Raw genomic sequence first — 17406 nt, 5'->3', positions numbered from 1 at the left:
GGTGAGGGGTAAATGTGTTCCTTTCAACTGTGTGTGTGTGTGTGTGTATCTGTGTGTGAGTCATTCTATCCACTCAGTTTCCTCCCCAAATTTATGAGCAATTATTTGTCTTCATCATTTTTGTCTCCTTGGAGAACCATAAGATATATTCAGCACTAATTAGGATAAGCTGTCTTTTTGGTTTATGGTCTAATTACTGAGAGCTTTATAGCATAAGGATAAAAAGGGTATTTGTTCGTTTAATGAATAAAGAACAGTAAACAAGTCAAAGGCAATAAACAGCACACTGAACTACTGTCAAAATCTGTTACACCATCTTAGAATCACACACACAAACATGCACACACGAAAATAAAAACACACTCCCATTCACACACTGTTACACACATGAGTATGCACAAACAAACACACACATGCCTGCATTTGAATACTCTCTTGCACATCCACACGCACCCACACACTCACACACTCGCACACTCGCACACACACACTCACACACAAACACTAAGCAAACAAGCAAAATAAGAAACAACTTTTAGGATATTGATTTATCCTAAAAGGTATGGATTCAATATCAAAATGAGATATTGGATGTTGCATAATGTTTCATAAAATGATAAAAGAAGCCTGAGGAGCAAGTGGGGGTCTAAAAACATCCAATATCCCTTCTGTGCTTTAAAAACGGTGCTGCTCTGATGAAGACACACAGACTGGGAGGCCAAGCGTGATTTCAGTCGTCATCCTCCAAGAAGAGGAGCCAAAGGCACTCTCTGACAACGTCACTGCACCATTTATGGAGCAATGTACACATAAGGGGGGGGGGGGGGGGGGGAATACCCTTCTCATCATCAGGAGCCAGTTCATGAACATGCCCTCACGGAAATGCTTGAAGCAGAGTCTGATCCAGACAGCACAATCATTTCTGTCAGGACAATCTGCTCTGACCTGGTGTACCTTTCCACCCTAAAGAGACTGTTGACTGTGTGACACTGAGGTTATGAGCTCCTCCTGAGAGTCTTCTAAGGTCTAAAAATCTTGTGTGCCCCCTTCTGTCCATTTCCTGTTGACCTACTCCTTACAACCCACCTCCTCGAGACAATCTCAGCCAATCAGCAGTGGTCCTGAGGGTCACGTGTTTGAATTCTTGGTGGGAGACTACAATACCCATAAGCTACCATCACTTTAACACAGTTTTGGCAGTGAAAACATAACAGTCTATATATGGGGTTATGGCATGTGTCCAATTTTGAGTAGTCACGTAATAAGTAATAAGATAATAAGTCACTGGTCCAAGGCAGTGAATGTCACACTTGTACTTGAGTGGATTCATTTTTGCACCCAGTGGTGCATAGAGCCATGATGGCTGGTAGGATAAGGAGTAGGTCTGTGTCACGCAGGAACACAGAGACCATAAAAGCATTAATTATGCCAAGAGTGGAAACAGTAACAATCACAGAAGCTTAATCTCTAAAACAGCAGCCCTTGTACAGGAAGTCATATTACTGTAATTCTGGCCCTAATGCTGAGCCATGATCCTCCACAGGCCCCTGACATTCTGATCTTGTTAATTTAGGGATTCTAATTAAAGGAGCTACGACAATCACAGATGGTGCACAAACACACAAACTGTGAGGCAATTAAGAAATTTCCTCCCCCCTGTTCGGAAGTATTAATGAGCACTGAATTCAAAAGCCCATATTTGTATGTATCTGGATGGATGGAGCTCATAAGTGTGAGGAGAGAGGGAGAGGGAAGGACAGAGAGAGCAGGAGGCAGAAATGAAATGGCTGAAGTGATGAGATGGAGGGAAACTGTGAATCTGCTGGGTTGCTGAGTGGCTATGCTGAGCAGTGTTTCCAGGAGATGCTGCCGGGTGAACCCTCACAAAACAGCACAGCAGCATGGGGTCTATATGGTCCACAGAGGAAGTCTGGGGTTTGTAAGCAAGAAGTGAAGGAGACAGTCATTTCTTTGCATCCTTTTCCCCCTGTTTTTGTGGACTGGAATGGGCACAGATGCCATTGCGGTTCAAGTGACGCGACTTATAATTAAGTGCTCACAGAACGTTAACAGCGGATTGAAACAGGCTGATCATGAATTATGTCATAGCATAATCACAGGTCAGCCATAAAGCAGGACATACTAAACTTGTCATCTTCACTGTAAGTGAAATACATTCACACAGTCCGGCAATAAAAAAACACCCTAGTACAATTCAATTATATTCTCACACAGAATTTGTAATCCCCAAAATGTGAAGTACCAGTGAGCAAGAGTACATGGGAATTAGTTACTAGCAGACTGCACTCCACACAGCAACATCAGCACAGCAGATTAATAGTATAAAATCACATGGCATAACAGGAATCAATTGATCTAGTGTGTGTATTCCACCAGTTGCACGCCCCCCAAAGACCACAGAGTGCATTGAATTCCAACACCCTGCATAAGAATTTTGCTTCAGACATGAATCCTTTCCGGGCCAAGGGCACAAAAGACGATGCCACAGCATCTCCCACACAAAGACCCCGCCGGGCAATGTGTTCCTGTACAAAAGCCCCAATCTCCTCCATCCTCGCTCTGACAGAAATTGAAAGATCTCCCTGAGGGCTCTCTCTCCCTCTCCCTCCCCCCCCCCCCTCTCTCTCTCTCTCTCAGTGCCTCTATAACTCTCTCCCTTGCCAGAGAGAGGTGGCAGCCCCCACTGTACTTAGAACAGGGCTGATAGCTGCTGTCTCCATAAAGGCACGCTCTATAGGGATTCTGAATCCTGCTTGCTTCAGAGAGCCGGCCGAGGTAAAAGACTCAAAAACAGTAGCTCCTTTCATTTTCAGCACACTTCCGCGCTTGGGAGAGTTCCACATCCCACACTGAGCCGTATTACAGCCTATGAAATATTAATGTATAATATTATTATTTGTTATTAGTATTTACATTTGCGCATACGCCATTAACCTTAAATTGTCCCCCTCTTTCAGAGGCCATGGGGACTTACATGACCTCCAGAATGAACCAGAACTGCTCTTTTCTTTAGCGGGTTAAGGTGAAATTGGCCCTTGGGTTTAGGGTTTAGGGTTTTTTTGGGTGCTGAATTCAGTTTATGATGCCACTGGATGATGCTCAATTGCAATGATTTTAACTGGTCTTGCCTAATTTCCCCATATTCAGTTTAAAGATGTACAGCATATTGGTCCTCATAATGGAAATAATTGAGCACTCTTAAATTGCATGAAGCTTGATATAAATGTAACACTGCCATTGTTAAAAAAAAAAAACAGTTCTGTGTGCGTAAATGAATATGTAGGAAAGTGCTGGCATGTCAACACCCAAGCTTTACTGCTGAGGGCAAGCAATACAGCGTAAAATAGGTCATGCTGGTAGGGTTTTGGCTCAAGGTAGTGCTTTCGGCTTGAGATAGTCTGTACTCTTTTGCCCTCTGGCCAGAAATAACAGTTTCTAGATCCAGAAATGACCTGGAAGGAGATAATTATAAGAAATGGAATATAACTATCATAATTAAACTTTGAGCTTCATGATGCAATAAGGAGCCATTTAAAGCAAGCATGGCAGAAGGTTATGATATCCAATATTTCAACCACAATCATCCACAAGTGCATAGAGGGGACTACGGAAATGGAGAACAGAATAAATATAATCTCAATTACCCCAAAGCCGAGGCAATGACACCGTTTACTATGGGCTCCTGCCATGGCCAGCACTGGGATGGGACACCATGTCCACACCCTTTGCGGTGGTTCTTGCCCAAGACAAGGAAATTAGCAGTCGGCAGGGGCAGGAATTAAAGAGTCTTGTTTGAATCACTTTGAGCCCCATTGTATGCCAATGCCCAGGTGCCTAGCACCATCTCCTGCCAGAAATGCAAACTAGAGGACTGGGAATTCACTTAGCTCTACCTGCCTATTGACAGTAGCCTCTGAACACCTCAGCATGCATACACCAATTCTCCCTTGCACAAATGTGAAAGAAGGACCAGTTGTCTTTTGGGTCCAGCCCTTTTAATGGAATGATGTTCCTCATGTAACTAAGACTGTACCTCAAATCAACAGAAATGAAGCATATCAGAAACACATTATGCCAAACCTGTATAATTATGTGTGTATTTAACATGCATACAATACTGTAGAATCACAGAGGGCCAAGGCCAAGCAAAAGGCAGAACATGAGTGGCCCTCCAGGAGGGAAGCACCTGCATTAGTCTGGAAGAATAACTGGAGAATTAAAAGACACAGTGAAACAGTTATATACAGCCATGGGCAGGTGTACAACACTCTGTCTGCTGTAGAGACAGCACAGGCCCTCATTCTTGCCCCAATTGTGTGTGTGTGTGTGTGTGTGTGTGTGTGTGTGTTTGTGTGTGTGTGCGCATATATGTGTAGCGCACACACACATATACATATATATTGCCTGACATTCAGAGATAAAAGTCATGGCAGAGATGCATCAGAACTAGGTCTGTCTGAACCCCAAGAAGGCTCACACCGACAGTCTTAGCAGTTTAACCAAAGTGAAACATGATGTCCCAGTCTAGCATTTTTAATTGGTTTCAATCCATGGGTGAAATGAGGTCACTGGAGCAGTTGAATGAGTGCCTGAGGTACCAGGTGCACTTCCTGCTCAGACCACTGAGAGGCATAGTTGAGACAGGTTAAATCAAATGGGTGGTGGTCTGAGTTGGATGGCTGTCCACAGTGAATTTTGCAAATGATAACATGCTCAAATACTCAAATTTCCTGTGCTCAAAGATCACGTTTGTTCATCACTGCAGTGACATCACAATAAAAATATAGAACTACTACATTATTTTACAGATGTTATGAAGCATTAGCTGACCTGTGTTTCTCGCCATGTCTGTGGAGTGTATGTCAAGCTTATCGTTATTGTTGTTGTGGCTGACATGCACTGGTAAACCAAGAAAACAATTTTCAGTAATAAAACAGCAGAACTGTAATTTATTCATACATACAAAACAAATGGAGGCTTACAAGAGAAATGCCAATTTAGGTTGATTACTGGAGTGGAAAAATACTAAACAAGGCCTGTGAAATGATGCCAGATCGACTGTTGCAGTAATCCTAAACAAGGCCTGTGAAACGATGCCAGATCGGCAATAATTGGAGAGGCCTTTCATAATGCTGTGCCACGGCAGCAGTCCCAAGCGAGGCCAGTGCCAAGCTTTAAACAGAGCTAGTTAGAGTGAGAGCACTGCCGTTCTGTACCTCTGCGCCCGCTAGTGCTGCAAGAGGGGCTGAGCGCTGCTTCCCTGTAGCACTGCCAAATTCCCAGAGCCATGGAATGCCATCGCATTAGCCCCCATCGCTACGCTGTTAGCCTGTCCAATCGAGCCCAGAGCGCGAGTTGGGTCAATCAAGCCCACAACACGTCATAATCTCACTCCAGCCTGGCCAGCTGAGTTCAGAGAATGCCGGTGTTTCACTGTAGTCTACTGAAATTTACATTTAAGCAGAATGGCAGCTATTGGTTCAGGCCTGTTACCCGACAACTGCCACAGTAATATGGCATTCTGTGCCCAAAAAGCATGCTTATCTATAGGCTAACACTGGGAAACTGCACGCTTTTACAACAAAAGTACCAGTCAAATGAAAATGTTCCTGGAGCCATGTTGAAGATCAAGGGCAGAAGAACATGTTCCTTAGGTTTCATATATTTAGGACAGCACTATAATAGTAAAAGCATGCTTGTCACAAGCAATGGTGAGTTGATCAAGCACACTAGTTTCTGATTAGTCTGTTGTCCAACATGAGCACGCTGTGCTAAAGCAGGAAGCATTTCCAATGTTATCCATATCACTTAATAGAATTGTGTGCTTCTTTCATTCTGTTATACACCAGTAAAATTGTTTGTTAACATTTTAAGGTCAGCTTCTTAAATTGTAAACGAAAACTAGCTCATACTTGGCTAGCTAGCTATGTGTCTAGCTGACTTGCTAGTAACCTAGCTACAAACCTTACTTATGTGCTTTGCTTGCCATCTAGCTAGCCACATGGCAAGCTAGCTAGCTATCTATCCAGCCATTCTATCATGCATTTCAGGTGAAAGCTATGTGTTGATATTGTTTGTTTTATCAAATCAGACACTAGTGCACTGGGTGACCGGACTGTTACAAATGTGTTTTTGCTATTGTCATGTTGTGCTAGAAATATCAAGCCACAAGAACATATCCTTGGATCCATTATCTTTGATGGAGCCCCACAATATTGACATTTGACTATTACTTTCATTGTAAATTTTTTTGTAATAACAGCCTATACACATGAACGGTTTTTGGGGTGCAAGATGCCATATTGGAGTGGCCGCAGTCCAGGAGCATGCTTGCCAGTCCAGTTAAATGTATGTCAATGCTGTAGCCTAGCCGGTTGAGCCCAGAGCATGTCATCACTTTTGGACAGCCATGCTGCTGAAGCCCAGAGCATGTCATCACTTTTGGACAGCTATGCCAGTGAATCACAGAGAATGGCATTGTTTCACGCCAGCCCGGCAAACCAAGCCTGAGTCATGGCATTGTTTCCCTCGAGATCGGCTAATTGACTTCTTAGCTTCTTTGCTACTTAGCTAGGCCTCGTTTTGCTCCAGCCTGTCTACTCAAACAAACACAGACTGAACCAACAATGTGCACACTTGACTGCACAGTCAGAGGGCATACATAATGCAGCACAGCACCGCCACCTCAATGCCAAGGGCCCCCAAGTGCTGCTCCTCTCTGCATACGCAGGGTGTCTGTCTGTGACATTCGTCATTCAGGGCAGGGAGAGGGATATTTACGGCGACGGGGATACAAGGCCACTGCATCAATCACAGCTGAGACACCCAACACATTCACTGGACTCTGATACACCCACTTTCACAGCTCTCTGCACACACCCTCACACCCCCACCCCTGGACACATCCCAAGACTCACACTTGCTCACACAACCACACATACACACATGCACACACACACATACAGGCACATACACATGCACACACACACACACACACACACACACACACACACACACACACATACCACTTTCACCCAACGTAAGTTCTCTCAAGTTTCCACTGACCATTTCACAACTGCAAAAAGAATCACAAATTAGTGCAGAAAATGAGGCAGGAACAAAGGACTTTCAAATAATATTGCATGATATACATGTATAATGTGTGTTTCCGTCTTGCCTAAAACTTTATTTGGGGTGCCTAGTAAATAAAGAGCATGGACACATGAGTGAATGAATTAATGAGTAAGAATGAGTATTAATAAATGAAAATGTGTAGACCAAGACAACACAAAAGTGTTTTCATAATTTGGATTCATTTGGAGTCTGTGACAGAAGCCATGTGCCATACCTGCACATACCAGTAACAGGTTTAATTCATAACAAGCTAACTCCTGTCATCAAATGTGTTTTGAAGAGAAACCCTGCAGCTTTGAGAGTTTCTGTGTGAAAATGTACATCCTCTCAACTGGTGCTGAGCCCTAAGATCGAGGCACTGTTTTGTAAATGTACACATTGGTAACAACAGGATGTAAAAACACAAACCTTTAAGGAGGAAGAAGGATTGATTAGCTGGGAAGTAAGAAAAAAAACAAACCCCAAAAATATAATTCATTGAGGTTCTGTGAGTTTGTGACTGTTTCATGCTAATGCCTTGAAATCTAATGGGGAAATTATGGGCACAACGTCTGTGTAGGTGTTCAAAGGTCATCTACAGAAAACTGTTCCTTTCCCCTCGTCACAAGCAATTCCCTTCCTGTTGAGGCGTCACCCCCCGGTTAACCCTTACCTTTCCGGAAAGGCCTGCCAGAGAGCTGCTCGTGTTGGCTGTGCTGCATTTGAAATTCAGTAGCGAGTCCCCAAGGGGATGTGCGTCCACTGTGCCCCCTATGCCCCCAACACGGGTCAAGTCCCCCTCAGGGGTCAGGGGCACCCGCTGGACCGCCGTACAGGACAGGCCGGTAAAACTAGACGGCTTAATCATGAAGGCCTCCAGGGCAATGTTTGGAGAAACCTGACGGGAAACAGCACCAGGAGACATGGTCACATACAGCATTCTCACCATCAGCAAAAAATGAAAGAAAAAAAATATTTCTTTGAAAATGAAAAAAACTTTGCTTTCCTGAACATATTGAGTCTCAATGTAGAGAGCACCTCCCTCTCATTCCCATTCAGACAGGAGAAAAAAAATCCCTTCCTCTAAATGGCCCAGTTTGTTTTTTGCTAATTGCTGGCTGAACAAACATTACTCCTCATTGTTCAGGGCCGCGAGAGAAAGCTGCCCTTCACTGATTAAAACAATGACAGAAACAACAACACAACAGCAGAACAGAACTCTCATTCAGAGCTGGGAACACACCAGAGACAGACGACAGGGGAAAATGCATCTCATGGAGAGTTAAACTTGATTAAATGATAAGATGATTTTGAACGATTTGCATTAGAACAGAAGCCGAGGCTTCTACCTCCCCCAACCTTCTCCCATGGTCATCGATGCCAGTTACAGGTTATAGGCATCTAGGATTATCCTTTTATAAAACCCATGGAACATGTTTGGTTGGACATGCCAAGCACTGCCAGCTTTACATGCACTTGGTACATCCAACGTTCCCTAAAGTTCTTTTTCAAACATTTATCTACTTTTTTTCCTGAAAAATGTATATTCATTTCAAGCTCCACTGAAATGTACATTTTAAAGGGCAGAGAGAGGGGCGTATGCATGTTAACAGACCGGGGGGAGGTGGGGGGTGGGGCGATGTACATGTTAAAGGGTAGAAATGGGGAGGGGTGGATGGTAAAGGATAATGTGAGCGAGAGGTACCTTGGAGATGACCTGCGTGTGGCTGGTGAGGGCCAGGTCGGCAATGCGCTCCACGCACTGAACGATCCGGGTACACGCCCTGGCCTCGTTCTGCGCCATCCACAGTATGTGCTCCTCCACCTGCATCATGTTGCTGGCGATGTCCGATACATAGTCCCCCAGCTGCAACAGTGCGAACAGACCGTCACCGTTTCCACCGGCAGCAGCCCCCAGCAGCCCCCCCCGTCCCCCCCACCCCCGAGCCCCTCCCCAGCTTGTAATTACACTCAGAGAAATCACCATCTCAGTTTTTTTACATTAAGATTTAATTTAGATATGCTTTCAACAGGAAGTAATTACTTCCTTCAGAGGATGGGTAAAATATTTACATCAATGTCACTGTTTCTTTTTTTCCACAAGATATGAGGCAGCTCTTAATAAGTGTAAATGCTACTCCAAGCTTCTTGGTATCTGAAGTGACTTCACACTGGTCTCAGAATCCATCTGCCCAACATTCTAACCTTCTTGATTCTCTCTCTCTCTCTCTACATATTGTATATACACATTCTGTAAATTATATATAGCATATTTTTTCCTGCCTTTCGTTTTCCAGAACCTCACTCCACCATATACCTATCATATATCAAAAATGTCTCACAAGCAGACATAAATGCACCAGGTTAAGAAAGCATTTTTCCCTGTATCATGTTCCTAATGTAAACTGTCTCCTTAAGTAGGAACCTGTGAATGTCTCCCTCTTCAAAATTTTCTGCAGGAAGCCGGAACCTCAAGTTGGTTAAGTTATTTTTCAATGTTCGCTGCTCTAGATTCTGTCAACATGGCTTTTAGAATTCTAAAAATGCCTGATGCACACAGGGGCAAATGCTGCCAAACCAAAAATAACAGCTGACAATATGCACAGTTTCCCTAAATTGCACGTTACCATATTGGTGCTCTTCTGGCAGCTTTGGAAATGATCACCAGAAGCCAGACGCTCTGAGTCAAGTTTGACTGGCTAACTACCCATCGTGTGCAGGCGGCCGTTAAGCGCAGCTTGAACTAAAAGCCACATTAAGTCTGTAACTGAAAAGTGAAGTGAAATACCGTACATCTCGGATCTGGTCCACGAAGCGCATGAGTTTTTCTACGATGTGTGTAACGAAGATGACGTCCATCATGTCGTCAAAGTGCGCCGCCCTGCTGGTGAAGGCCGAGAGCTGCTGCGCCAGCGTCTGAGCGTTGGTGGCGTTTACCGCCGTCTGAAAGGGATGAGAGTCTCCGCTTTACTAGGTCCATAGCAAGACAGCATGTGATAAGCAGTGACAATCCCTCGCAATTCAAGCGTTAGCATCTTTCTCAACTAGCTTCTTTCATGGAAAAATGCGTAACCTAACAACACACCCGAAGGGATGATTACAAATATAATGAGAGTACAAACATGAAAGAGTATCTGAACAAAGGAGTACATGTATGGGAAAGTCATGGTTTGCACTGCTGTTGTACCCTAGGGCAATTTACTTAACCCAGAATTGCCTCAGTAAATATCAACCTGTATAAATGGGTAACATGTAAAAATGTAATGTAATGTTTGATTAACAATTAGCAGTATAGTAAGAAGCAGGATAAAGGACTTAAGCCTGCTGTACCTGACTGAGCTGATGGAGGGCACGGGTCACCTCACTAGCGTAAGGACACTGGGTGTAGTCTTCCTCCGCCCAGCGGCCTGCCCTGTCACACCGTCGCCATGCTTTCTTCTCCCGCGGGCCAGAGGGATGTGAGGCGGTGCCGAAAGGCTGCGGCATGCAGGGCAGGAAGGCCAGGATTCCTGCCAATGTCCTCGGCCACCTGTACCGCACAGTGAGTGATGTCATCCTGCTCCCTGGTCCCTTACAGGCACTACCAATCACAGTGACATCACCTGAGTCTGTTTCATTACAGACAGCGCTGCACACCGCACTGAAGAGGAAGGAAGTCAAAGCAGGTCTCTCTAATATACCATCATTCCTAACTAATGTCATTCTCACTTCCTGCGGTAGCGTTGCTGTGACTGACTTATCAAAAGCACTCATATGGGGTAATCTGCAGGGCGGAATCCATCAGAATGCAACACACCGACTTGTAAATACCTGAAAGCAAGGCCCCGTTAAACACACACAGTGGGAGCGTGTCATGTGAAGTGCGGTGTCTTACTACTGTCAAAGAAGAGACAGAAGAAGAAACTATAAAAGCAGAAATGAAGACAGCACATTTGACAAGCCGTGAGGCCATTAAGGCCCATCAGTGCAACCAGTCTTCTTTCTGTCCCCATCACTAAAGCCTTTGCCTCTTTCAGTTTCAGCATGTGCTACTTACTAATAAACAGCGCTAATTTTCCGCAACCAAAAAACACACCATTATGACTCTGCAAAAACAAAGCAATTTGCTGAATCTGCAGGAAGTTGGTTGAGAAGTACAGGATGAATACTGCCCCGTACAAAAACTATGTGAAATAAAATGATGGGCAGAAAAAACAACAACAGAGCATCAGACTCAACAGTGTGTAAGAACAACATCATTTAGGTGAACACGTTTAAAAATGGCATTTGCAAAAGTTTATATTTTTAACTTTCCTTCCTCCATTGTACATAAAAATCATATATGGAGTTCATTTGTATATTTCCATAAAAGTAACCCGATTAACAAAAAAAAAAACAAAACACATCCTCTGAAAAACTGCAGACATTGTCAACGGACAGTGCTGATGACAGGACAGTTTTTCTGTCTATTTCCAGGGCTCTGTTAAAACTGGCAGTAGTCCACTAGTTTGTTGTATTACAACCGTGGATTTAGCATCTATTGACTGTAGGATAAAAAGATGTAACAAAATACACAGTAGACAATGCACAAAGTAAAAAAAGGTACATTCTGAGTTATGTGATGCTCAGAATATGACTTAAGAAAAGGAGATGGGACAGAAATCGTGCAATGCAGGCTTGATCCAGAGTAGAATGCAGAGGCCTTGTAGAATAGCAATATCTTAAAATATGACATCTAAAACATAAGGAATATATTTTAAGCAGTGCATGAGTAGATGTAAGCCCTGGTGACCCAGCTTAAGTTGCCTGTACTGTTGTACAGCCCACCTGAAATCACTTTTCTGTCTTTCACACCCACCTGAAGTCTCCCTTGTTGTTGGTGACCCGCTCAGCAGGGCAATAGGGAGCAGACGTCTCCAGCACTACAATCTCCATGCTTCGTGAACTGTTTCCACGGGAACTGGTCACCAGACACGCCCAGTTGCCCGACACACCAACATCAATGTTGGAGAGGATGAGTTCACTGGAAATAGAGGCATGGTAGAGTCTGTGACTGATTGTAATATCAGAGCATTCATTCTTACCATTCTTACTGTTTTTTTGTTGACGATAAAAGGCTCATTTACATTTGAAACAACAGTAAATGGTTCCAATATGTACAAGAAGAAAAACAATGACCAATTTTCTTGCTTGACCAAAGAGTTACTGTAAAGCTGTGCAACACAGCGTGTGCGCAAGTGCGTATGTTCTGCCCATGCAGAACAAGGTGAGTAGTGATGTCATCAGTCACACAATATCACACTATAATTTCAAAATGGCCCCCCTAATGGCAAGTTAAAAGCAGGAAATAGTTACTAAAATTTGGAGCTTACCATTTATGTGTATATTGAATCAAAATATGCTTCCACTGGATACAGAGCACCTCTGGAACTGAATAAGGCTCAGAGGAATGCAAATCGCAGACATGCACACTCGCACGCATGCACACAAGCACGCACGCACACATGCAAGCACACAAAATCTCACTGCTTAATTAATAATGGAGCTTGACTTCTGTAATATCATTATTTCCATTTGAACTGAGTGAATAATCTCAACAGTATTGTTTTTCTTCACGCCTCTGCTCAGCAGAGTTGTCATGAAACACAAAACCCCAGCTGTAGTTTCAAAAACAGCTAATTCTACTTTAAATCACAGCACTTCACATTCACACGGTTTACTTGACATTCAAATTACAAGTGACAGAAAATTCACAGCACTTAAATCTATCAAAGTAAAGCCAACTAGTTGCTATGTTGTGCTGAGGCTTGCTCTCCACCTGCTGTTGGGAACTAAAGAAGTTAGCTTCCATATTTTTTACTCAGAGGGGAAATGTTCTTCATAATTTCTATTTCTTGTATCTGAGTGGCCTCACACAGGTGCTTTACAGTAAATTTTCTTTGTGAAATAAACCTACAACAACATGCATAACAAAGGTCAAAAATAATTAGCAAAGGTCATACAAAGACATGCAAAGGTCATATATATTTTGCATAATTGTCAGCACTAAATAACTCATAATAAATAACTGCCTATCATTGCGGATTCCGAATTATTCATTGACATTGACATTATTGCAGCTAGTAAGAGCTTAAATATATTCATTACAACAGAAATTATTCAGTTACATTTCAACCTCTCTGAATCTAGTTAAGAGCTCATGGGCATTGCATTGACTTTACAAAGTGCCCTGTATCAAATTTAGATGGCTGACTGAATAAAACACGTATTTGACTGCAGAGATTTGCACACACCCGGGCGAGGTGGTCATGCAGCATGAAAGATGGGATGTTTAGGAGAGGAGTTAGTTGGTGAGTCATTTTGGTCCATACAAAGCACACCTCATGTTCCCCACACAGTCCTGGATCTTAGTGCAAGCCCAGCCTGCTGACAGGCTAGAACCGAAAAAAGCGAAATAAAACCCCCGGAGAGCCACAGCCCTCCAGAACCAGAGCTGCAGCCCTTTTCTTATGTGCACCTGCCAAACCATAATTGCCATATAATCTGTAGTATAAGCATCAAACACTCTGCTGTATACGCCACACCAGCGTATCAGTGCCTCCCTGCAAAGTGCAAACAACACCTTCTATTCAAGTCTCATGCACATACAACTGCATACTTCATACATCTGGCTCTCCACCTGACGTTAACACCCTGGCTCTGTGCAGCACATGCACAAAATTTCACAGTGCCCGAGAGAAACATCCCCCTGCTGACAGAGCTTCCGGGGTTAATGCAGTCACAGCACCCGCCAGCCTTTAAAGCCCTGCAGCCGCACTGGTGCCCACTCTTACACCAAACCACAGTGGAGAAATAACAGAGCACTCCCCGCGATCGGCCTCTGCTCGAACAGACAGACCACAAAGTGCTATATCAACTCTCAGGCAGGCCCAAAATAGCAGCTTTCTGAACTTAAACCAATATTGGGCTCGCTGAAGTCCGAAGACTGCTGTCCAAGTCAAAATAGATGAAAAAAAAATAATAGAAGTCGGATGTCTCCCTTTTTTCAGAACTTATTAGAAACAGATTATAGTATTACCATCATTTTAACTTCCACTCACAGTGGGAAGCTGTGTGTGTTTCCTCCTGTACTCTCTGAAATTAGGAGTAATGAACAGGAATATTACATTAGTTGTAAATTCAGGGCGCTACGTGACCATGCAAATGTGTTACTTTTACTGTGTGATCAAGGGGTTACAGGCGATCGAAGCGTTTATGGAGACTCCGTTTGTGGGAAGACAGGCAGCGCTGACTCTCTGAAGGACGCTCTATAAAACTGGAATCCAAACAAATAGGCTTCGTAGAGATGGTTTATGCTCCTGTGAGCAAACAAGCCTTGAGTGGGATGGCTGGAGCCGCCTCCCCCCTTACCACACACACACACACACACACACACACACACACACCCTTCACTTTCTGAACTCCATCCCTCAGCTCCGCCCCTAAGATGTCCTCCCGCGCTGACATGATGTAGATTAATAACCGATGACAAAAGTGACGACAGCAAGAAGCTGTTGGAGGGAGGAGAGAGAGGGGAACAGAGAGCCATGACCTAAATTCCCATTAACACTGTTGTATTGTAACACTGTCTGCGTAAACGCTTCCCAAAGGAATCATTAGGGCTGTTACACTCTTGCCACGATGTTTAATGAGTTGTTTACATAATGCTGCTTGCAAAGCTGTAAACTTTAAAACCGGGTTCATGCACGCTGTCATAGAGGCCCAGGCCGGGTTCCTCCATAAGTATATGGCTTACTGGATTTCATTCTATTCTTGCATTTTATGTGTGTTCGTGTGTCTGTGTTTTTGTGTTTGTGTGAGAGTGTGTGCCTCTCTTTGTGTGTGTGTGTGTGTGTGTGTGTGTGTGTGTCCTTCACAGGGTAACACACACAAATTGCTGCAGCAGTTCACAGCCCTTGGGCAGGGATGATAACGCTTTAATAGACTGGGCTAAATCTGGGTGCAGAGTGGCCTTGGCCTGAGAGCTTTACAGAGCAATATCAGTATAAATAAAAGATCTTCCACTCCCCACCATCCCCCCACTCTTCCAGAGGAGATAACTCTCCCAAAACGCATCTGCTGTTTTTAATTCAAGGAATTCTTTGTGGTGTGGCTACCAATGCGTCCAGCGAGTGATAATCACCACCTTTAATCCACCGGTTTTAATCCACCCTGCTCCTGCTCCAAGTCCCGTGTGGAACTGGACCCTCCGGAGAACACAGACAGAGAGGCAAAACCTCCCTACAGACAGCACCAGGACACAGGCTTGCAGTGATTGCTGGGAGACAAGATCTGTCTCTCTGCATTTCTCATTTAAGTTTTTTAGTCACTCTCCATCTCTGTTCCTCAATCACTGTCTCTGTCAATCCTTTTCTGTCCCCTCATTTCTGACCATCTTTGTCCATCTTTTTCTTTCTTCATCTGTTTTTTTTTTCAGTTAATTGTTTTTTTTTTCTCCTGTAATTGCACATGCAGGGATGAACTCTTCTTTTCTTGACCTCTCTGCCTCTCTCTCTTTGGACAGCTGATGCTACATTCTCAAGTATACCTGACGTGATGCATGGCTCATTTGTCAGTGTAACTGTGATCTTATGCACAAGGAAGTAATAAGCCAATTAAATCCAGTTTCCATGGTGACCTGTGTCAGTTAAACACAGTGAAAAGCTGTGTGAGGGGATACAGAAAGAGAGAGAGAGAGAGGGATGGAGGATAGACGGAGAAACTTTGTTCTCTTCTTTTGTGAAAGATTAGGCAGATTAAAAATGTGGAGGATTAAGAGACACCTTGGAAGAAGACGACGGCTGCAGGCTTTAAAGGCTTTGATTAATGGAGTCAGATTCACGCTCTCTCCCTCTCTCTGTCTCTCCATCGTTCACTGTGTCTTTAGCACAGTGCCATTACTCAGCAGGGGCCCAGCTACAAAGAGCCACACAATTAGATCTCACTTTTCATTAGTTTTGGCTTGATTTCAGAATCAAATATGGAAATACAAAGGTTTTTATACCTCACTCATAGCCCACACACACATACATACATAGTCAAGCACAAATTCTCTCTCTCTCTCTCTCTCACACACACACACACACACACACACACGCACACACGCACACACACACACAGTATGTATGAGCCCATGAATTTGCACATACACACAGAAAAATGAGATACACACAGGAAGCCTGAGATGTACACTGCGTGATATGGGCCAGAGAGTAAAGATGACTGTGGTCTTAGTTACACACAGCTCTGCCCAGTATCAGTGTCTACAGTCCCCTGGAGTAATGAGCTTTCTTCTGCCTTCAGCTACACCATCTACACAGAGGACTGGAAAACTGAAAAAACCTAAGACTCTGTATAGTTTAACATGGTCTCAACCTTTAGAGATATGTTGGGACAAAATAAATTTGAAACAATGTCCTAAGTGTGCTCTCCTCATGTCATGAACAGCCTTAATGGCAAGGGGTAGCAGTGTAGCCATGATGGTGAATAAAATCAAACTCCTCCATCATGTCTAGCTCATGTTTCTTCTCAGACTGGAGTTCTGGGAGCTGGCATTTGCACTGGCAGAAGACCAGAGGCAGGTTTGGGGTAGTCCGAGTCCCTAACTTTCTGTAAGCAAGAGCACAGGGAGCTTCTGGAGTTCCCGTCATCTTTGAGACGGAACCTTGTACTGTCTCCGCAGTTCTCACACTTGTTTATGACCCAGAGAGGACCAGGGGGCAGAGTGGGGCCTACGCCGAGAGCAGCCATGTTTTCCTTGGCAGGAGAGTTTATTCACTCGCCCTTCTGCGCTTGCAAATGAGCACAGTCCTCTGTGTTTCTCTCAGGGGGGGAAAAGCCCATTGCCAAGAACAATATTACAATATACATTTTTACTGAGACAAAAATTCAGTTTGTGTATACAAGGAAAGCAGCTACTAATTGCAAGACATAATCAGACTCTGGATTTGATGAAATCCATCTGATTCCACCTGGGAGATATTTCCATCAGGCTGAAATGAAGTTTTGCAGCACAATTTAATGCAGGCTGTGCGTACTCTGTGCACATAAAGTTCTGGACGGAGGGCTTGACTTACTGTGACAAATGGCCCATGTCTTTGCGGATGAGCCGACAGGCTGAAATAAGGCAGACTGGATCAGCAGGGCTCCTGCTACCTCCAGGATTAGAAGTCTGCACCACACAGAACACTGTAACGCCAGTGTGCTCATGTACTGATGTGCCCATGATACTGTTTACCCAAGTTTAAGGGGGAA

At 44.0% G+C, this 17406-nt stretch overlaps 1 protein-coding gene across 1 annotated transcript in view; it reads right to left on the bottom strand.

Moving 5' to 3' along the window:
- LOC118789995 (adhesion G protein-coupled receptor A3) overlaps positions 1-17406 on the bottom strand; it is a 105228-nt gene that overhangs the window by 51138 nt on the left and 36684 nt on the right. Inside the window, exons 8-12 of the mRNA XM_036546777.1 lie at positions 11972-12136; positions 10465-10663; positions 9928-10077; positions 8840-9001; positions 7808-8032 (exon numbers count right to left, since the gene is read on the bottom strand). Coding sequence (XP_036402670.1) covers positions 7808-8032; positions 8840-9001; positions 9928-10077; positions 10465-10663; positions 11972-12136 — 901 coding nt within the window. The remainder of the gene's footprint in view (positions 1-7807; positions 8033-8839; positions 9002-9927; positions 10078-10464; positions 10664-11971; positions 12137-17406) is intronic.

Source organism: Megalops cyprinoides, chromosome 15, assembly GCF_013368585.1.
Source record: "Megalops cyprinoides isolate fMegCyp1 chromosome 15, fMegCyp1.pri, whole genome shotgun sequence".
NCBI classification, from domain to species: domain Eukaryota; kingdom Metazoa; phylum Chordata; class Actinopteri; order Elopiformes; family Megalopidae; genus Megalops; species Megalops cyprinoides.
Note: the sequence above shows the minus strand (reverse complement) of the source record. Positions and strands in the feature narration are given on the sequence as shown.